The sequence below is a fragment of the Sus scrofa genome, chromosome 16, assembly GCF_000003025.6.
Source record: "Sus scrofa isolate TJ Tabasco breed Duroc chromosome 16, Sscrofa11.1, whole genome shotgun sequence".
NCBI classification, from domain to species: Eukaryota; Metazoa; Chordata; class Mammalia; order Artiodactyla; family Suidae; genus Sus; species Sus scrofa.
Window position 1 is genome coordinate 290821 of NC_010458.4, and position 23852 is coordinate 314672.

A 23852-nucleotide genomic window follows, 5' to 3' on the forward strand; every position below is an offset into this window, starting at 1 on the left:
GCCCACTGGTGCTGTTCCCCGGCCAGTACAGTCTCCCCATCCTTCTGCCTATCAAAATTCTAAATGTGGAGTTCCCTTGTGGCTCAGTGGGTTAAGGATCTGGCATTGTCACTGCTGCAGCTCTGGTTACTGCAGTGGTACGATTCAATCTCTGGCCTAGAAACTTCCGCATGCCGTGGGTGTGGGCCCCCCCCAAATTTCTATATGTGCTTCCAGGTTCAAAGAGTGCCAACTTTTCCGTGTTTAAACAACTGGATAACGAACAGATTTGTATGTGTTGCTAACTGTCCTAGCTTTTCTCTCAACTCCCAGAACTTTTCCAATACTGCAGGGAATCAACGCTTTCTCCACACAAGTGTAGGTTTCCAAACTGCCAAAATGACTCCCTCCAGTCAGCTTTCTACTGAATCCACGTGTAGCAGAAGTTAGCCTTAGCTGCAAAGGTCAAGCTATTCTGTACAAAGGAATGTTTTTAAAGAAAGGGAAAGGGAGTTCCCGTCATGGCGCAGTGGTTAACGAATCCGACTAGGAACCATGAGGTTGCGGGTTCGATCCCTGCCCTTGCTCAGTGGGTTAACGATCCGGCGTTGCCGTGAGCTGTGGTGTAGGTTGCAGACGCAGCTCGGATCCCGTGTTGCTGTGGCTCTGGCGTAGGCCGGTGGCTACAGCTCCGATTCAACCCCTAGCCTGGGAACCTCCATATGCCGCGGGAGCGGCCCAAGAAATAGCTAAAAAGACAAAAAAAAAGAAAAAAAAAAAAAAGGGAAAGAATTACTACCCCTGCAATCAACCTTAAACATCATACTCGGCTGCCATCTTGGAAGATGGGCCCCCTCCGCAGAACTTGCCTATTTTCTACTCTATCATCTCAGTTTTCACATTTTCACACCTCCCACAATGCCCCCCTCAAAAAGAGTAAACAGCAATTACCTCTCTAAATTTAGTGAGCCTGGCGGAAGATGCTCGAAATTTCATTATCCTCACGCAGAGGGAACCGCTACAAAGGACACTTAACAGATGTCGTTTAGAATCGTTGCACCCCCAGTTTTGATCTTAGTCCAGACATATAAATTCTAAATTACCCAGAACAAAAAGTCAGTAGTGGCGTCCAACTTTCAGACAAATTCTTGGTGTAACACAGACACACCTAGTGCTCTAGGGTTCTCCTGTGAGGTTGTGCCGCCGACCACCTCTGCCAGTGCACCAAACTGCCCATAAATATTGTGCCTTATTTGAAAATTCCTTAGCCTCAGGCGTGATCATCATTCTTGAGGCCATTTCCACAAAGATCCGACTCCCGCTTCCCCTTAGCAGAAAACTCATTTTTGCAGGGACCCCAAGTCAACAGTAGAGCAGAAGTGGTTAGTCATGCTGTCAGCTGGCTCATACGTGACACTCGTGGGCTCAGGAGGACACTGTCAGCTGCGTCCTCTGACAGTGGCCCCAGTGTCCATCCCACTTCCTCCCACACCCCGCACCCTTAATGGAGGTGAAGAACGTTCGGTTGGCTTCCTCCACGTGTGGGTCTCCTGAGAGATGAAGAGCGTTTCCACAGAGAATAGCTACCTGTCTCCGTGTATATGCGGTGCCCGTGCCTGAACGTAAGCTCTGTGAGAAGAGGGACTGTTTTGTTCACTAACATGTCCCAGCCGTGGAGCGTGGGGACAGCACACAGCAGGCCTTATGGAGGCCAGGTGAGGAAATGAAAGGACACAGGCAGGGAGGTGGAAGGCTTGGATGTGTGTGCCCTGTGAAATAGCTAAATGCTGCCATGTGCAAAAACACTGGGCACAAGGATGGTGTGTCCCAAAAAGATCTACTAGAAGGATGATGGACTGTGTAATTCTAGTACCTTAACCAGTGGTCTCTGGTCAGTATCGATTGTGCCAACAGAGAATCACCTTTAAGAAGATTTGGCCTTAGACAACAACATTCTACTTACAGCGTGGAGAACTATATTCAATGTTCTATGATCAGCCATAATGGAAAATATAGAAAAATGTGTAACTGAAATTAACACAGCAGAAATTAACATAACGTTGTAAATCAACTACGATTTTAAAAAAAGATTTGGCTTAACTCACAAATTCCTCAGTTTTTCATTTTAAGAGTGTATGGCTACCTCTTCTGGGTTCAAACATGGGGATAGGTCTGGCTTTATGGGGGACTCTATGAGCACCCTTGGGAGGGGGATCTTTCTCTGGTGCTGGTCAGGTGCCAGTCCCTAACTCAGACCCTGGTCTAGACGCTGACCTCCTGCTGCCAGCATCGTGGGCCCAGGGTCCTCAGTCCTGGGTCGCGGTTCTCAAACCTTGTGCTTCAGGCTGTAGGCAAAGGTCTGGATCACTGGTACCACTGCTCTCCCTGGACTTCATTCCTCTCCCACATAGACCTGGAGCACCTGCTCGTCTCCCCACCCCCCCACTCGAGGAACCCTCCCCGGACTGATCCACATGACCCAGGGTACTGGTCTCTGTGCCTGACTTTGCAACGTTCACAGGACCCACGATACCACAGGGTACGAGTCCAATGACTGTTTCAACCAAGGAGTTTGCTAGCAGGCTCTGGCAAAGTTTTTCCTTGCTCCTAAAACAGGCATGAGAAGAGATGCTCATTTCCTCCTCTGGGTACCATGTGTCAGGATGTCAGGCCTGGACCTGCTACGGCTAACCTGCTGCTGGATGGGAGGAAGCAGCCCCAGGATGAGGCAGAGCCACCAGAGGTGCAGAGAGGTGGCTGGGAGAGGCTGAGGGACCTACCTCAACTGCAGCCAAACCTGCCCTGGGGCTTATGCACAGGAGGCAGTCCAGGGCCTCACCACCAGGACCTGTTTGTGCTGGGATTTGCTGCTGCTTGCAGGGGAGGGCCGTCCCCACCTCCCCCAGAGGTGTCCTGCTGCCCCTGAGGGTGGGAGCCGTGGCCCTCTAGAAAGTCATTTCAGTGCATCTGCTTTCCCAGCTTCGAAAATCTGGGGGCTGGATTACAGCTATGGTTCCCAAACTTTCATGCCTGAGGACTCCTTTTTTTTTTTAATTGAGGTAACTTTGACATATCATAAAATTCGCCATTTTAACTATTTAAAAACACATTTTGAGTGGGTATAGAGGGAACATTCCTGAATATAATCAAAGCCATTTATGACAAACCCACAGCAAATATAATACTCAATGGAGAAAAACTGAAAGCCTTCTCACTCAAATCTGGAACAAGACAGGGATGCCCACTCTCACCACTGCTCTTCAACATAGTTTTGGAAGTCCTAGCCACAGCAATCAGACAAACAAAAGAAATAAAAGGCATCCATATAGGAAGACAAGAGATAAAACTGTCACTGTGTGCAGATGACATGATACTATACATAGAAAACCCTAAGGACTCAACCCAAAAACTACTTGAACTGATTAATAAATTCAGCAAAGTGGCAGGCTATAAGATTAACATTCAGAAATCAGTCGCATTTCTGTATACCAACAATGAAATCTTAGAAAAGGAATACAAAAATACAATACCTTTTAAAATTGCAGCCCCAAAATCAAATACTTCGGAATACACCTGACCAAGGAGGTAAAGGACCTATATGCTGAGAATTATAAAACTTTAATCAAAGAAATTCAAGAAGATGTAAAGAAATGGAAAGATGAATATTTCCTGGATTGGGAAAATCAATATCGTAAAAATGGCCATACTACCCAAAGCAATCTATAGATTCAATGCAATCCCTATCAAATTACCCATGACATTTTTCACAGAACTAGAACAAACAATCCAAACATTTATATGGAACCACAAAAGACCCAGAATTGCCAAAGCAATCCTGAGAAACAAAAACCAAGCAGGAGGCATCACTCTCCCAGACTTCAAGAAATATTACAAAGCCACCGTCATCAAAACAGTATGGTACTGGTATCAAAACAGACAGACAGACCAATGGAACAGAATAGAGAACCCAGAAATAAACCCTGAACCTATGGTCAATTAATCTTTGAAAGGGAGGCAAGAACATAAAATGGGAAAAAGAAAGTCTATTCGACAAGCATTGCTGGGAAACTGGGAGAGCTGCATGCAAAGCAATGAAACTAGAACACACCCTCACGCCATGCACAAAAATAAACTCCAAATGGCTGAAAGACTTAAATATACAGCAGGACACCATCAAAGGCCTAGAAGAGAACAAAGGCAAAACACTCTCTGACATCAACATCATGAATATTTTCGCAGGTCAGTCTCCCAAAGCAATAGAAATAAGAACAAAAATAAACCAATGGGACCTAATTAAACTGAGAAGCTTTTGCACAGCAAAGGAAACCAAAAAGACAACTTTCAGAATGGGAGAAAATAGTTTCAAATGATACAATGGAAAAGGGCTTAATCTCCAAAATATATAAACAACTTATACAACCCAACAGCAAAAAAAGCCAATCACCCAATGGAAAAATGGGCAAAAGACCTGAATAGACATTTCTCCAAGGAAGATATACAGATGGCCAGCAAACACATGAAAAAATGCTCAACATCGCTGATTATAAGAGAAATGCAAATCAAAACTACCATGAGATACCACCTCACACCAGTCAGAATGGCCATCATTAATAAATCCACAAATAACAAGTGCTGGAGGGGCTGTGGAGAAAAGGGAACCCTCCTGCACTGCTGGTGGGAATGTAAACTGGTACAGCCACTATGGAGAACAGTTTGGAGATACCTTAGAAATCTATACATAGAACTTCCATATGACCCCGCAATCCCACTCTTGGGCCTCTATCCAGACAAAACTCTACCTAAAAGAGACACGTGCACCCGCATGTTCATTGCAGCCCTATTCACAATAGCCAGGACATGGAAACAACCCAAATGTCCATCAGCAGATGATTGGATTTGGAAGAAGTGGTATATATACACAATGGAATACTCCTCAGCCATGAAAAAGAATGACATAATGCCATTTGCAGCAACATGGATGGAACTAGAGAGTCTCATACCGAGTGAAATGAGTCTGAAAGACAGAGACAAATACCATATGATATCACTTATAACTAGAATCTAATATCCAGCACAAATGAACATCTTCTCAGAAAAGAAAATCATGGACTTGGAGAAGAGACTTGTGGCTGCCTGGGGAGAGAGGGAGGAAGTGGGAGGGTTTGGGAGCTTGGGGTTATCAGATATAACTTAGAATAGATTTACAAGGAGATCCTGCTGAGTAGCATTGAGAACTTTGTCTAGATACTCATGTTGCAACAGAACAAAGGGTGGGGGAAAAAATGTATATATGTAAGAGGAACTTGGTCTCCATGCTGTACAGCAGAAAAAAATTAAATAATAAAACAAGAAAAATAAAAAAAATAAATAAATGAATAAATAAATAAAAACACATTTTGGTGACCCTTTTAATACACTGACTGTGCTATACAATTATCACCTCTAATTTCAGAATATTTTCATCATCCCTAAAGAAAAGCCATATCTATTAAGCAGTCACTCCGTATTCTCCCCAGCTCCTTGGCAACCAGGAATCTGCTATATGTAAGCTGCTGTATGAACTCCACATGTAGTGCTGTATGTAATCTTCTCTTTGGATTTGCTTATTCTAGACCTGTCAATATCAGTGAAATCATGTAATGAGCAGCCTTTGGAATCTGGCTTCTTTCACTTGGTGTCATGTTGGGTCATCCAATGTTGTCAGATGCATCTGCACCTCATTCTTTTTTATGGCTGAATAATATTCCACTATATGGATATACCATGCAGTATATATGACATTTGGGTTGTTTCCACTTTTTGGTTATTGTGAATAATGATGTGATAAACATTCACGTACGTTTTTGTATGAAAAATTCTCTTAGAAATACACTTAGGAGTAGAACTACTGGGTCATGTAGTAATGCCATGTTTACTTTTTTTTTTTTTTTTAATGGCCTCACAGGTGGCATATGGAAGTTCCCAGGGCAGGGACTGAACCTGAGCCACAGCTGCGACCTACTCCACAGCTTCAGCAATGCCAGATCCTTTAACTCACTGTGCTGCCAGGGACTGAACACTTGCCTCCACAGCAACCTGAGCTGCTGTAGCTGGATTATTAACCTACTGTGTCACAGTGGAAACTCCCCATGTTACTCTTTTTTTTCTTTTTTTTAGGGCTGCACCCACAGCATATGGAGGTTCCCAGGCTAGGGGTCAAATCAGTGCTGTAGCTGCTGGCCTACACCATAGCCCCAGGAACGTAGGATCTGAGCCATGTCTGCAACCTACACTACAGCTCACAACGCCAGATCCTTAACCCAGTGAGTTAGACCAGGGATCAAACCTGCAACCTCATGGTTCCTTGTCAGATTCGTTTCCGCTGCACCATGACAGGAACTCCCCATGTTTACTCTTTGAGGAGCCAACAAACTGCTTTCCACAGCAGCAAGGGTTTCTTTTGTTTCTTAAATTTCTTTTTTTTTTTATTGTGGTAAAAAACACGCATCATAAACTGTGTCATCATGACCACTTTTTACGTGTACAGTTCAGCAGTGTTAAGTATCTTCATAACCTGCTCATTTCGCAGAACTGAAACTCTATAACCGTTAAACAACAACTGCTTTCACCTCTTCCCCCTGGTCTTTAGCAACCCACACTCTACTTTCCTTGTCTGAATTTGACTACTTTAGGAACCTCATATAAGTGGAGTCATACAGTATTTGTCCTTTTGAGATGGCTTGTTTTACTTAGCATAATGTTCATCCATGCTGTAGGATGTGACAGGGTTTCCTTTCTAAGACTGCATGGTATTTTGCTGTACGTATGCGGCATTTCCCCCCCCACCCCTGCATTTTGTTGATCTATTCATTTATGAATGTATATTTGGGTCACTTCTACCTCTTGGCTATGGTAAATAATGCTGCCATGAACATGGGTGTGCAAATAACTTGAGACATTGCTTTCAGTTATTTTGGATATATACCCATAAGTGCACAATCACTTCTATAAAAATCTCTGTGGACTCTACACAATAGCAGTTTTGCTTCTTGTATCTACATTCTTCTAGATCCTCAGTAAAATCTTCCACCTTCCCTCTAAAGAGCTCCACTTGGGAGCACCTGGACCAGGTGAACTCCCAGGTGTGTCCAGCTCTAAATCTAGTGATCTACAAGAATGTCCTGAGTATAATACTGTCCTCATAACTAGTTCACATTAATGAGTATATCTCTGCCCCAGAAGATGTGCACAACAAGGTCAAAGTAAATATCCTCCCAGAGAGCTGAGGCTCAACAGAATATGCCAAGGACGAGGAATTTTCTTCTCAACACTGACCTTACTGGTTCACCTTTTTCACCAGCCACAAAACAGGAAGTGATCAAGCTAATCAAGCTAATAAGGCGGATTCCCATCCATGAGGATGGGGGTTTGGTCCTGGCCTCGCTTGGCGGGATAAGGATCCAGTGTTGCTGTGAGTTGTGGTGTAGGTCTCTGATGCCGCTCAGATCTGGTGTGGCTGTGGCTGTGGCTGTGGCCGGCAGCTGCAGCTCCCATTTGACTCTTACCCTGGGAACTTCCACATGCCTCGGGTGTGGCCATAAAAAGCAAAACAAACAAACAAAAACAAAACAAAACAAAAAAAAAAACTTAACAAGCTCATTAACTATGTACCTTAAAAAAGATCAAATCTATGCTAATTATCACTGCTTCACTAAGTATTTTCAGAGTGCTATGCATTCTCACACAGATGAAGTCAACAGAGTTTATTTCAATAGACGGTTTAAAAATTTCAGGCAGAGTAACTGTAACATAAAAACTCAATAAAGGGCTCTTGTTTCTATATAGGTATTCTCCTATGGAACATTCTTCTGTGTAATTATTATTACGTATTGCCTTGTATAAAATCCAACTGCTGGAGAGGTGATTTAAATTCAGTCCCTATGTTTACGTAATAAGAAAACACTCCTGATAAACAGTGCAACCCTTTGAGGAACATCATAAAAAGAAAAGAGTTATCTGTTCCAAGAGGCTGACTCCAGTGCAGATGTACAGGGCTGTGTCTGGAGAGGAAAATTAATAGCTCCGCTTCCTTTCTTCCCTCTTTCTATCTGATAAGAGATGCTCTCCTGGGATGGAGAGGGCAGTCTTGGAAGGAGGCTGGAGGCCTGTGGAGGGAGAGGGACCAGGACTGACACGCTCAGAAACTCATCAACCACACCTGGTTTCTGCATCCGTTATGGAACCAGATGTGCAAATACTGCCTCCGAGCGGATTACCAACAGCACCAGGCACTGGAGGGAAGCTGAGCCTTCCACATGTTCCTTCTCATTGTCATGCTGGCAGAGTCCAGCCAGGCTCCTGTGACACACGGACGCCCATATACATCCCTGATTCTCACCTTGCCAGACCTGGGAGCCATCGATACGAATGGGGAGCTCAGACTTCGAGCCCCTGACAAGGCCGTGACCCCAGACTCCCAGGACCCCAAGGAGCCTGCATCGCACCCTCCCACCCAAGCTGCTCTGCGTTCACTGGGCAATTCTGGGAAAAACTCAAAATGTGCAGAATTGCACTCCTATTGATCATCCTAAAATACATGTAGCTATGGGTTTTGGAAGACATGCTCAATCTGTGCTACATGCAACAAGCGTATCTCTGCTCCAGAGGACATACCCAACCAGATCCAAGGAAATATCTTCCCCGGGATATGGAGCCACCACCAAAACCTGTTGGGGAAGGCTACAGCGCCACGGGGAATATGGGATGAACATGCGAATCTACTCTGTTTACATTTATCTCTTATCTACAAAACCCACAACAGAACGGACCAAGCTTTACCATTTACTACGTGGACTGTTTTGCCTGTGTGCAGGCAGACTGGCCATCACCCAGCTTCATGGTCCTTAGAGCTCTGGAGGAGAGAGCAGGTCACCACCCACAGGTCCCTATGCCCCTTCCTTTGCTTCCTGCGTCCTGCAACATACATATGATACTGTCTGGTTAATGGGATAATGAAGTAAATTCTCTAGTTTTACCTTTGATAGATCCCAAGCACCTCGAACTGTACTCAAATGTATAATGCATGAATTTAAACTAACTTTGATGAAACGGACACATGGCTTAAAAGATTCCTGCAAAAAAAAAAAACAAAAACAAAAAACAAAAAACAAAAAAAAACCCTCCAGAGGCTGAAGTTAACACCAATACGAGCACAAGTGAACAATAATAAAAGAAAAGAGCTCACACTTCTTTCCTGGTATAAGTACTTCTTGAATAATATTACAAATAATACCAAAGATCTAATCAGATTTGACAGGAAGCGGCCCTTTGCCACAAACCTGAAATCTCTAGGGAGAACATTAGAAATTTAGATTTACATCCCAAATCATTAATGAGAAACATTACCTCAAGGGTATTCGGACCTTGGGATATTAGCTAATGATAATAAAAAGTCCCAGTGATTAGCAAGACATTTAAAATATTGCTTATTTCACCTTTATCAGATACATTAATATCCATTTTGTATATATTTTACAATTTACACAATGGTAGCAAAATATGCACAGGTATACAAGTATCTAGGGTGCAGGCAAAAAGTAATTTTTAAATGGATGGGGTGCATGATCAAAGTTTGGTGTCACAGCCCTGGTACAGAGCATCCACCTGGATGGAAGGCAGACTGCTGCAGTGCTCAGCCTGGGCAACAGTCAAGTGCTGGGCAACAGAAGCAAGAGTCATTTACATGTAGGCCTCACAGTTAATAAATTATTGTGCTGCTATTGCTATTGGGATGTCACTGGAAGGTTCTGATTCACTACCTACAAGACCTGAGTCTTCCTTCCATGATGGACTGAATTTTGTCCCCCACCCCCCTATGTCCCATATTGAAGTTCTAAGCCCAGGTGCCTCAGAATGTGGCCTTATTTGGAAATAGAGTTGTTGTAGCTATATACTTAGTTAAGATGAGGTCATTAGGCTGAGCTCTAATCCGACCTGATTGGCATTCTTAGGAAAAGGGGAACCTGGACTCACATACACACCCAGCGAGAATGCCATGTGAACACCAGAGCTACACTGCCACCAGCCAAGGAACTATGAGATGCTGAGAGAAGGCCTGGAACAGATTCTTCCCTTCTGCTTTCAGAGAGGGCAAGGGCCTGCTGACTCCCTGATCTCAAACTGATGGCTCCCAGAACTGTGAGACAGTACTTTTCTGTTGTTTAAATAGTGTGGCACTCTATTATGGAAGCCCTATGAAGTGAACTCACTGTTTCTTGGAGCGGAGGCAGCCAGTCTGGTGGGAAGTTACCACTATAACCTGGGTGGAAACAGAGCCTTTGCAGAGTGATAAGCACGGTACTACCTTTAGGACCGAATGCAGACTCTATAAATGCAGAAAGACACTCCCCTTCCTCTGCAGGCTCCCCCACCTACGCACTGACTCAGTGCCTATGGGGACTCGGGGACCTGCACCAGTTCCACCCAAGTGGCCCTAGGGCAAAATGATGACTTTCACCACACCCTTGCTGGCAAACACATTGTAACACTTCATCAACACCCCATGTTGCCTACCGACTTAGGACATTGATCTTTGAGCCTCAAACTTGCGTGGATCGTGAGAGTGCTGAAAAGCAATCAGAATGCGCCCATTTTACCTACCGAAGCAGAAAGGACCATTTGTCATTTCATGCTGCCATGAAGTCATGCCTCAGATGCTTTTGATTCTGAGATCTTGCTGTACCTTCAAGAAGGCTTTTCCTTAGCAGAGGCATCTCGGTCACAAGCAGGTGACAACCAGTTATGCCCATCACAAGACATTCCCTGTCACTCCACACCCCCACCACCTTAAGACTCTGTCTCCTGCCATACTTCAGCAACCAGGTCAGCTGTTGCTGCCACACACGGGCCCTACCTGCTGACAAAGGCTGTGCAAACGGCAGAGAGCCTGGTGGCTGAAGGCACTCAGCATCCCCAGTCCCCTGGGATCTCCACATATCATGAGAAAAAAGGATACATCTCTTTGATTCTTCTTCTTCTTCTTTTTTTTTTTTTTTTTTTTTTTTTGCTTTCTAGGGCTGCACCCATAGCGTATAGAGATTCCCAGGCTAGGGGTTGAATCAGAGCTACAGCTACCAGCCTACACCAGAGCCAGAGTAACATAGGATCCGAGCCGCACCTGCGACCTACACCACAGCTCACAGCAATGCTGGATCCTTAACCCACCGAGCAAGGCCAGGGATCGAACCCACATCCTCATGGATACTAGTTGGGTTCGTTAACCACTGAGCCATGATGGGAACTCCCAATATACATTTCTTTTAAAAGACAGCTGACAACTAGCTTGGCTATAAAAAATGATATTGTTGGAAAGTAAGGATGATGTTGAAACTGACTTACCATATGGTTTAATTCAAGTTCAAAAATAATGGCTTAAAAATAAAAATCCCTGGGCTATAAGCCGTGCCATCTCTTCATTTCAGCGTTTTCAATTTTGTGTTTCTTAATAATCTTGTATTTAATGGAAAGAACCATTAAAAATGGCCATAGGGTACCACCTGGCATCAGTTAGGGTTCCCCGCCCCCAAATACATGAACTCCTTACCCTCAGTATCTCAGAATTTGACCTTTCTTTGGAAATAGGGTTTTATGGAAGGAATTGAGTTAAAATGAACTTTTAGGGCAGGTCCTCATCAAAAACAATCGATATCCTTACAAAAAGGGGAAATTTGGACATAGAGAGAAAAACCACGTGAAGGCAGAGGTCAAGGTGAAGTATCTACAAGCCAAAGGAAGCCAAAGATTGCCAGCGAAGGAACCAAGTCAGGAGATACGTGGGTACTAGACTTCCAGCCTCCAGAACTGTGAGACAATACATTTTAGATATTTTAAGCTACCCAGTTTGCAGTATTTGTTACGGCAGCCCTATGGTAACCCTCTATGCATCCTGTAATAACCGGTTCAGGCCAGAGTTATCAGCGATGGCTGAAAGCAGCAGGTGAAAGTTTGATGAGAAACAAGTTCTCGTGGCACTTTCACAGCCATTCACAGATGGGCACGGGGCAGTGAAAATTGTCACTGATAAGCACGTTCCCATCTGAAGTTCAAAAGGATGAAGCTCTGTGGTCTTACTTCAGCTTTTACACTGTAAACAAGTGTCCTTTTCACGGTATCCATGCAAAGACAGACACTCTTTTGCAATAAATCAATATCTTGGGGGGAAGTTGAGGCTGGAAACATCCTATTTCCCCTTGAATTTTTGCCCACTAATCGTATCATCTGTCAGTGGGTCCTATCAACAGCAAGCACTGTGCTGTTTGGTGATATTCTAGTTCCCACCTTCATTATACATTTATTAATTACAATTCTTCTATAAAGACCTGTTCCTTCTCAACTATTTATCACTATGGACTCGTGGATATCTATTTTCCTCTATGGGTTATAATCCAATACTATCATTATTTATTTTCTCACAAATTGTGCCAGCTTCAGCCATTAAGAACACCTTCAGGTTGGCTTCGGTGCTGTTCTGACATGTCCTCATCCTTTTTTTTTTAAGTTTTACTGAAGTATAGTTTATCCACAGTGCTGTGATAAATCCTGCTGTACAACAAAGTGAGTCAGTTACACACACACACACACTCGTTCCTTTTCAGATTCTTTTCCCATAGAGATTATCACAGCATATTGGGTTGAGTTCCCTGTGCTATACAGCAGGTCCCTGTTGGCCCGTCATGGCATATGCATACACTGTGGTATATGGAATGACTCTTCATCCGTTTTGGAACACTTCCTTATATTCTGGCACTACAAGTTTTTCCAGGCTCATCTGGTATTTTTCCAGTCCTGCCTGGTCCTAGAATGAACCTTAAGCAGGCAATGGCGCTTAGAAACAAAAACATAGTACAACAATTTGATCACAAGGCACCAACGTACCCTTGCTCATAGACAAACCCTGCCCTGCGGCCCTAAGGATGCTCATGGCTACATGGGTGATAGTTCTTTTATGCCCTCTCAGGGAACACAGCTAGGAAGTATGGTATGTACACTGACACGCCCTCATGCATATTTATTTATGCATGTATGTACCTGTCTGTATGAGGCTACTATCCACTATCCATTCTTCCTTCCAACCATCCATTCATTTAAAACTAGGAGTTCACACTAATAACTCCAGCTTCAATGAAACACCAGTCATTTGAGTCTTCCCCCTTTCCTATGTGTAACCTTCTTTTTCTGACAGTGAGAAACTGGATTCTCATTAGCTACAAAATATTGACTTATTTGTTCAGTCCTAGTCAATACATACAGCACTTGCAGAACTGCTAACCTAAAGCCCTGTAAGAAACATTGACTATTTGGAATATAGCACTTATGCACAGTTTTTTTGGATTTTTTTTGTCTTTAGCCTTATAGTATTCTGTCAAAATACTGCTGCCCAGAGTTACTGAGGTTAGGTCTTTCCCCCCTCTATGCCCCTTCCTTGCAGTTGGTAATAGAAAGCATTCGTATTAGATCTGTGACTGTGCGTCTTCATCTTGGATCTCTCCCACATCCTGGGTGATTGGGATTGTTTGCTATTTGGGGGTATGTAAAACACTAAACAGTAACAGGGTCCTAAATTAGAATTATACCAAGGGTTGAGCTCAGAGAGGGGCTTCTCCCTTCCCATCCTCCTTGCCCCAACCCCACTCCCTCTTCCTTCCACCCCTGTCCTACCCACCCCCACAAACACCTCCATTTCTATTCTACTCCTACAGACACCTACCTTTTTAATAGCAAGCTCAATTCATGGTAGGACCTTGATATGTGTTCACTACTACACTGTTTTTTAGAGAATCCTACTGACTCCCAAAGTTGACTCCATGTCTGCAGTTTCTCCTTTACGTAATGAAACTGGGCACTTTGTCTTAATATGCTCAACAGCAGGCTTTGAGAAAAATCACAGCTTTCCTTGATTGGGTCAGTTCCGAGCCTATCATCTTCTTAGATATGAAGAGCCGCAGGTAAATGGAACTCAGCTTGATGGGAATTCTTGGAAAAAATTTTCAAATTTTTGCTACATTATTATTATTAATTTATTTATTGCTTTTTAGGGCTGCACAAACAGCATATGGATGTTCCCAGGCTGGGAGTCAAACTGAAGTTGCACCCGCTGGCCTATGCTCCAGCCACAGCAACGCAGGATTCGAGAAGCGTCTGTGACCTACACCACGGCTCACAATGCTGGATCCTTTAACCCACTGAGCGAGCCAGGGATTGAACATACATCCTCATGGATACTAGTCAGGTCATTACCACTGAACCACAACGGGAACTCCATATTTTTCTCTTTTTTAAAATGTACCATCTCAAAACAACTTGGTGGCATAAGAAATTATTTTTAAATATCTGAAAAATTACAAGATTAAAGGGGGTAAGAATAATAAAAAGATCTGCAAAAGAAAATTATAAGTAAAAGTGTTTGTTTGTTTGGTTTGGTTTTGTTGGGGGGGTCATATAATAACCTCTTTAATGACCCAGTTGTTTGTTTTCTCTGTAATTAGTGCTTGATTTTCTTTCTTTCTTTTCCTTTTTTTTTTTTTTTTTTGTCTTTTTGCTTTTTCTAGGGCCGCTTCCTGCGGCATATGGAGGTTCCCAGGCTAGGGATCGAATTGGAGCTGTAGCCACCTGCCTATGCCAGAGCCACAACAACGCGAGATCCGAGCCGCCTCTTCGACCTACATCACAGCTCACAGCAATGCCAGATCCTTAACCCACTGAGCAAGGCAAGGGATCAAACCTGCAACCTCATGGTTCCTAGTCAGATTTGTTAACCACTGCGCCACGACAGGAACTCCAGTGCTTGATTTTCTGATTGGGGAAGGAAGCCACTAGAGATGAGTCAGTAAATGCAAAGCCGATTTTAAATATCTGGCAAGGAAAGCAAAGAGTTTTGCAAGTGCAGATCTGAAAAGGAAACTGGCATCTGAAACAATGTGTTTATTTTCATATTTGGAGAACACTTGGATCAAAACATGAAAATATATAAAACTTCAGGATTAGCGTAATGTGAAAGTCACGCACCATAACATTTCCAAGGGAAATTAATGTAAAATATTAAATGTTTGACAAATTCTGGAAATAAAGAGCCCTTTCCACATGTAAAGGAAAGCCAGCCCAGTGCCCTGACACCTTGTTGGAAGCTTATAATTAGGCCATTTTCTGACTGTGAGCTGCATGGAGAGGATTATAGGCTTGAGGAATATGGAAAACGTTCTGGGCAACCCCAGAATCAGTAAGTTTATTGTCTAGAGGGATCCAGATTTACAGTCTATGTTGATCCTAAAAATATTTTGTCAATTCAGTGGGGTGCTGCAGGCTTCCAAGTCAAGACAGAGTCAGGGCTGAATCCTGGCCAGGCCACTCCCTGGCTACACATCATTGGGCCAGACAACCTCACTGAGCCTTGGTTTCTTCAGCTATGTAAATGGGGGGAGTAATACCAACTTTTAGGTGGTATAAGCATGAAACCCGATGTGAAGCACTTAAATGCCAAGCACAAACAGGTGCTCAGTTGGTATACCCATCCCAGGGCCTACAAGTGGGCACTCCAGACCCAGTCTGGAAGGCTGGCTCTGCCACTCATTGGCTGTCTGCCCTTGGAAAAGTCATTAACCTGAGCTGTGGAAGTGGGAGTAATCTGGAATGAGGATAATAATCAATAACCGACTCTCAAATTGGGGATGAGAATAGAGTAGTTTCAGGGATTGAATGAATCAATACAGGCGGAGCACTTGGAAGTGGGCCAGGCACGTGGCACTCTGTAACATCATCAATGATAATTATTAACTATGATTATTCTATTAGCCCACCAGAAAACTGGGGAGCGCCCGGTGATGGAAGTGAACTACTACACGGGGTACCAGGTCTGGTGCAGGGGTTCGGAGGGAGTTGTACTAGCAGCATATGCTGACAGCTTGAACGCGCACAGAGGCTTACCCCATCTGTCAACAGTGTGTCGGTGGTTGTACCCACAGCAGTAAAGAGAGAAGCCAAAGTCCAGAGGACAAGAGTTAACACACAAGAAACCCAGTATAACGATTTGACCGCAGGGAACAAATGTACCCTTGCTCATGGGCAAACCCTGCCCTGTGGTCAGCTTGCTTCAAAATACTTAATTCCGGAGCAACCAAACCTTTACGGTGGATGAGATGCTAAAACCTGGAGTGCTGGGAGCTCCCTCCTCTCTCTAGCAATAATTCATCCTCTGGCATATTTATTTAAATTGCACAACTTCAATAAACGCTGTATTTCACCTCGTGAGGAAAAAAATCAATAGAAAGAAAACTAATGGGCTGTTCTGTCCCTATTTCTAAACACGCTAATGAATTACCCTCTGTCACCATATTGACACTGTGATACACAGGGAAATAGCTATTTGTCCCTTATTCCACTTAAACTCACACAGAGAGGCATGTCTCATTAATGTGCCAGGATTTTCTTTTTTCTCTAGGCACAGCTTTCTGCCTCATCGTCTTTCTTCCTTCTAAGGGAACTGGTGGAAATGAAGGGAAACGACATTGCAGGTCTCCTGGGGGAGAAATGACAACAGGCCACAGGTTCTTCTCCTCAGCTCCACATCCAGAAACAGGTTAAACACTGAAAGTTCTAATGTAACTCTGATGCAGGCAAAACTTAACCTGAACTGATCCAAATCTGACTTTTGTTTTGTCTTTTTAGGGCTGCACCCACAGCATATGGAGGTTCCCAGGCTAGAGGTTGAATCGGAGCTGCAGCTGCTGGTCTACACCACAGCCACAGCAACACGAGATCTGAGCCGAGTCCACCACAGCTCAAGAGCAAGGCCAGGGATGGAACTTGCGTGATCATGGGTGCTAGTCCAGATTTGTTTCCTCTGAGCCAAGACAGGAACTCCTGAAAGTTTTTAAAATGCATTTCTGCTGCTGTGAACACCATTTGCAGATTACAAGGGGCTGCCTGCAACCCCCTTTGGGTGCTGCCTGGAATGTGGACAGTCTATTCTCTTAGATCCTCCTTACTCTCCTAAAACATCGGAATTTCTAGATTCTGCTATGAGGCCCAGAGGTTTCCAAACACAGGATGTAAACCTGTAGAAGAATGCCTGACACTGTTAGGGACCAAACACAGCTTTGTGAAGAGCCGGTAAGAAAGACAATCCTCGAATTTTCCTTCAACTGCCTTCTTCTTTTATAAAACCAGAACTTGGGCCGAACCTTCAAGTTGCTGAGAACCGGAGTTAAAACGGGCAATAATCACTCAGAAACTTTGTTGTACATCTGTCCTCCAGTCAAGGGACAGCCCTGTAAGTCATCCCACATGAGGTTTTACAAAAACATGCAAGGGTGCAGCACATAGGTAAAAGAAATGTGGGGTCCTTCCTAGGGGGTGCCTGCAGCCAGGAACTACTCTCTTCCAGAAGCCAGGCCTGCTCTGGACCCCAGACTTGGTTTTAAACTCCTGTTTGACAAGGCAAAACTGAAACGTGCCCTTCAGTCTCCCTGTGTCAACCTGGGGATGTTCCACTCGTGATTCAGGACCATCGGAATGAATACAGAAACACAAGCTGGCTGTTTTCCACGAGTCTGGCAGAGACTCGTGGGGGTGAGTTCTAAGGTGGAAGGTTTAGCGTCCGTTTTCCCTCTACATGGCCAAGCTTGGGGGCTGGGTGGACACTGGGACCGCATGTTTGTATATTATGAGGTGGGAGGGAATGGACTTGAATCGATGTCCTTGGACCAAACTTGACATCAGAACCTCCAAGGTAGGTAAAAACGGAGATGGTGGTGTTGCAGGAGACATGCTATGGGGACCCAGGAAGCTGGGGGCAGAGAGGTCATTTCAGGACACTTGCTCACTCTGTGTGACCTCGACACCATGGCCTCAGTGATTCTAGGTTCGGCTGAGACTGGCAAAGCCCTAATGCTTGTGAACATTCTTTAAATCAATAGTTCTCTGCCCTGATGCACAGAATGCCAGGCTCAGCCCCAAGATTAGACAGACAGGGCATTTCCGAAGGTCTGTGGGTGAAGGCAATACCGAGGCTTCTGCCCAGACTGATGCATCTGCTCAGATTCAGTCAGGGCGGGGGGCACGTCCTAGATGCTGTATCTTTCCCCTCCTGGGAACAGAACCCCCACCTCACTGACCAGGAAAAGAAAAGCACACAGCACAGGGCCCCACACAGCCTAGGGGTTCTCCAAGCACAGAGTGGAGAACAAACGTTAATGTTTAACTGCATCTGAGACCCCCCAGAACTCTCCCACCTGGGGCTTTCCCACTCCTGGTCGTCCTTGTCCTTCTCTTCCTTGGCATCTCCAGAGTGCGGATGTTTCTGCACAATTCGCATCCCACCAGCTTTCACTGAAATGAAGACAGAGCAGCGTATGATCAGTTTGGACACGCACCCACTAGAGGACAGGGCAAAATAGCAGGAAAGTGTCTGGGCACCCCAAGTCATAAGTTGGTCCAGATCACCCAGCAGTAATGGTGATTAACTAGAGATCAGTGTTGGGGGAGAATCAACATGTATGCACTTAGCACCATCTCTTACTCCACATCCACTTAGAAACGTTCCAAGACCCCTTTGTCTGGTCTCCCTTCAAGTATCTGGTAAGAGCAGCAGCGAAACTGGGGTGTAAACCACGTGGAGACGGTGGCTGCTTGCTTTAGGGTCTGAAACAGCTTCTTGGTGCACAAAAGGTCCACTTAATCCCTGCCTGTGATATTTTCCCAAATGCTTGTGATGCTTCTGATGGGGTGATAGAGCCACAGGTGACAGCAGACAGCGGCTCTGTCCCAGTCAGAGTCCACTCAGGCAGCAACCTTTCCCAAACCGTGCTGTGACACTCCAGGGTTGGCAGAAGTTGATTCAGTTGTTAAAAACAGCCTTTTTGACATGGAGTTCACATACCTTATAATTCAGCCATTAAGATTGTACCATGCAATGGTTTTGAGTGTATTCAGAGTTGCACAGTCCTTTTCAAACATTTTCATCACCCTGAACAGAAACCCATCAATACTCACTCTTCAATCCCCCTTACCCCCAGCTCCTAGCAACCAGTCATCTGGATTTGCCTATTTTGGACGTTTTACATAAATAGAATAATAAATATGCAGTTTTTGGTGACAGGTTTTTTTCTCTTAGTGTAATGTTTCCAGGGCTTAGCCGTGTTGTAGCATGTATTAGTACTTTGTTCCTTTTCAAGGCTGAGTAATACTCTATGGCACCGATGGACCATATTTTATTATCCAGTCATCTGCTGGAAGTCATTTGCATTGTTTCCACTTTTCGGCTGTTGTGACTAATGTAGCTGTGAAGAACCTGTGTATGGACAAGTTTCTTCGTGGACACGTGGACATATACCTTCATTTTTGTGATACCCACGGAGAAGTGGAACAGCTGGGTCACATGATAACCCCATATTTACCCTCTGGAGGGATCCCCAAATGCTTTCCAAAGCCACAGCACTGTTTTCCATGTCATCCAGCGAGGGCTCCAATCTCTCCACCCACTCACCAAAACTTATTATTGTCTATCTTTTTAACTATAGTTATTCTAAGTGGGTGTGAAATGCCACCTTATTATAGTTTGATTTGTATTTTCTTAATGGCTAATATGTTAATACTGTTTTACAAGAGAAAAAAAAAACAGCAAAATGAGGATTCTGGGCTTGCTCTATTAAGTGTGGGAAATGCTAGCTTGAACAAATTAAAAGAGTTTCCTGAAGACAGATTTTTTTCTGTCCCCAGCATGCTTTATGTGGCATACAAAGCTTGACATCTTTCCCAAGTGTATTTGACCACAGAACTTTCCCCCAGTAATGCTGGTTATCATCCTTCAGGAGTCTAGTGTTCCATGGGATAAGGACTGGAAATGCAGGCCTTCTGTCCAAAGTGCCAGTCCCACATGGCAGTCACCAACACATGCTTTGGGGCCAGTAAGTTCGTGTGTCCTCAGCTATATGGTCTCAGTCTAGTCAGCCACTCAGAGCCTCAATGCTTCATCTCCAGAAAGGGGCTAAAAGCCTCCTCCTAAGATGGAGAAGCTTAAATGAGAGAGCTATTGAATCCTAACCTCCAAAATAAGGCTGTTTGGAGTTAGGGCTCATGAGGGTGGAGCTCCCGTGAATGGGATTAGTGCCCTTATAAAGAGACTCCAAGGAGTTCCCTCACCCTTTCTGCCAGGTGAAGACACAGATCATCTGTGAACCAGGAAGCAAGACATCACCATGCACCAAATCTGCTGGCACCGTGACCTTGAACTTCCAGCCTCCAGAACTATGAGAAATAAGTGTCTGTGGTCTACAAGTCCCCTCCCCCATGCCCCAGTCTGTGGTACTCAGTTATAGCAGCCCAAGCAGGCTAAGACAGAGGTCCTGGGCGGCTTCCTGGCACTTGAGAGAAAGCAGACCCTGTTAATTGAGCTTACTGGCCCAAGGTCACATGCAAGGCTCAAGGTGCTCATCCTCCCTGTTCTGAACAGTCACAGCCTGCTCCAACCATAGTACAGCCAGCTTGTCAGGCCACATTCTCTGGTGTCTCAAATTGTGTTGGGCCCTGCTGAATTAAGAAAGTCCAGGACTGGGAGTTCTCATCATGGTGGAGCAGAAACAAATCCAACTAGGAACCATGAGGTTGCACATTCAATCCCTGGCCTTGCTCAGTGGGTTAGGGATCCAGCATTGCCGTGAGCTGTGGTATTGGTTGCAGATGCAGCTTGGTTCTCTTGTTGCTGTGGCTATGGTGTAGGTCTGTAGCTGTAGCTCTGACTGGACCTCCATATGCCACGGGTGGGGCCCTAAAAAGAAAAAAAAAAAAAAAAAAAAAAGTCCAGGACTAATTTCTTTGCGATGCTGAAGAATAGGAATGAGAACATGAAGCACCCTCAGGCTTATACACTTGGGGTTTATTTTCCACTTCCCTGGGAGGATTCAGGAAGCTGGTGAGGGCTGTTGCATGACTGGCCCAGTGGTACCCAGACAGAGGAAGCAAAGCAGAGGGCATGTGAAAAAAGGACCGTGTTTAATGATGGGTCAGTGGATCTGAATTTGGAACTAGGATCTTCCTCCTGCCACCATCACTTCTTTTCAGTGGGGAGGGGATATTCTACTTTGTTAGGAAAGAAATATAACCCTGTCCGGTAATTCTCTCAAAAATCTTCTTTTACCACAATGACTGATTTTTACTCCATTTTATCTATCACTTCTAGAGTTTTTCCCTCTCTCAAACTCTGGTCTTTATTTGATAATGTCTTACTCATTTCTTGTGTTTTCAATTCTTTTACATATTAATCATTTTAGGTGTACTTGTTTAATGGCTGTATACCTGATTATTATCTGAGGTCCTTGGGGAGGGGTGGGGGGGGCTCATCCTGCTGTTTGTTTTTCTCTGCTGCTTCTGGCTCTTGTTTGAGGTGACAGTGGGCCCTGGGCTTGATTTCATAAGGCTTTATCTGTGGGGATCCTCTGGGGTGTGTGGTAGAGGCAGCACCCTCTGGACAGATGCTGTACATGCTCTGTCAAACCAGGAGTAACGCCACCTGGAAATCCTTTCTACATCAGATTCTCAGAACAGGAATGGCCAAACAGTGTAAATTTGAAGTCCTCGCCCATGGAAAGGCAGCCCCGCGTTTACAAACTCTCAAGAGGACTTTGTTCTCCATCTGGAGGCCAGGCTAAAATAGACCAGCCTCCTCACCATCCCACTGTGTTGCTGGACAGTTTCTTTCCTGCATCCTTTCTCTGTGCATTTGCCTTTGGAGCAGCCAGCTTTAAGCCAGGGTCTTGGGTTAAAGGAGACCTTCAGGGTGGGGCCCTAATCCAACATGACTAGTGTTCTTATAAGAGGGGAGACCCCAGGTCACTCCCTGCCTCACGTGGGCACAAGGCTCATGAATTCTTTTCAATTTAGTTTCTTCTTCAGGAGTGGTGCCTATGCATTTCCCCCACTTTGGGCTCAGATTAAAGAAAAAATAAGAAGAAAACAAAAATACATTTGCAGGCAGCTTATCAAGATCTCCCGGGTTATGTAGCCTGCCAAATCTTATGAAATGGAGACTGAAATTAAAAGTCTGTAATACATTTAAGATAATTTTTCTACTCACTCTCTTGAAATGTAAGATTACGAATGTTTTTGGCCAAATGTTTTTGGCCAAAGGAGGTTGAAGGAATTGTCCCGCTGAATGTTTCTTATTTTTTTATTTTTACTTTTTATTTTTTGTCTTTTTATGGCTGCACCTGTGGCATATGGAAGTTCCCAGGCTAGGGGTCGAATCAAAGCCTACACCTGAGCTGGCCCACACCCGAGCCATACCCAAGCCACAGCAACATGAGATCCAAGCTGTGTCTTCGACCTATACCATAGCTCACGGCAACACCGGATCTTTAACCCACTGAGAGATGCCAGGGATCGAACCTGCAACCTCATCGTTCCTAGTCAGATTCATTTCTGCTGTGCCACGATGGGAAGTCCTGAATGTCTTTTTAAAATTAATTTTCCTCCCCCATTTACCCCACCCCATCCCATGCCCATTAGAAACTGATTAAAGGTGCTGTTATGGGCTGAACTATGGTCTCCCCAGATTTATTCATTGAAGACCTAATCCCCAAACTTCAGGCAGTGGCTGTATTCGGAGACAGGGCCACTAAATGGGTGATTATGTTAAAATGAGGCTGAGGGGTGGGGCCTTAATCTGATAGGACTGGCATCCCTATCAGAGGAGGAAGACAGGGCAGGAAGACACAGGAGGAACACACAGGCAGGTATAGAAAAGACCAAGCGAGGATGCAGTGAGAAGGCAGCCATCCACAAGCCATGGAGAGAGGCCCCAGGAGAAACTACACCTGCCGGCACCTTGATCTTGGACTCCCAGACTCCAATGGAGACATACATTTCTGTTGTTGCAAACTACCCATTCTGTGACATTTTGTTGTAGCAGCCTGAGCAAACTAATACAGATCATTTAAAAACGACCTGAGTCATTTCAACTTGGCTGCGCTGACACAAGACCTTAAAACTAGAACTCACAGGTGTGTTCTACAAACTGGCTAAAAGTAAAGAGCTTGTGCAACTCAGTGCAAAAGGAACAGACAATGAATATCAAGGTGACTTTGGAAATAATCAAGTCCAGGGAAGCTTGCAGGGAGCCTGTCCACTCCTCTGAAGTAAGTATGCACGTCAAGACCCAGTCACCTCTCATTCGCACTTCATTTAATTTAGTTTATAAAAACAATTAACTTCATCAATCCCTCACAGTATGTGTGGTGATTAATGCAGCAATAAAAGTGGCAATAATAATAATAACTCACGGCAGAGACAGATTCATTTTCACTTGCACGACTGCCAAAAAATATGACAGCACATATCCATTGTTTTATCATTGTCAGTGGAATTCATCATTTGTAAAAAATAAAATAAAATAAATAAAAAATTAATTAATTAAATAAATAAATACTGAAATAGAGTTATTTCTGCAGAAATCTTTGCAAATATAAGAATTTTTCTGAGAGACATTAGAATAAAAGAACTCAGATTTTTGTGGTGGTGGTTGCTATTCAAATAAGAGCTTCAAATTTAAGAATAACAAGCTTCCTCTTGGCAGGCGTACTAAGTGGAGGTTCAGGTCTTGGAGCCAGATTCCTGGGTTCAAATACCAATAGTGCCTGTGTGTGTGTGCTTCTGGGCAAGTGGCCGGCTCTCTGCCTCAGGGTCCCCTGTCTGTGAAGAAGGTATGGCAATGCCCCTCACCAGGGGCTCTCTGAGGACTAAATGAATGAGCCCCCGTGAAACACCTCCATCAGGGCCCAGTTCCAGCCAGTGCTCAATCTTCCACTACTCATATTGAACGGGCTTTGACAACTAGTATCCAGCACTCA

The 23852-nt window shown here is 44.4% G+C and overlaps 1 protein-coding gene across 1 annotated transcript in view; it reads right to left on the reverse strand.

Moving 5' to 3' along the window:
- The window catches only part of DAP (death associated protein), a 71864-nt gene that overhangs the window by 40609 nt on the left and 7403 nt on the right, over positions 1 to 23852 (reverse strand). The window contains exon 2 of the mRNA XM_003134178.5: positions 18243 to 18339. Within this exon, the coding sequence (XP_003134226.1) occupies positions 18243 to 18339 (97 nt within the window). The remainder of the gene's footprint in view (positions 1 to 18242; positions 18340 to 23852) is intronic.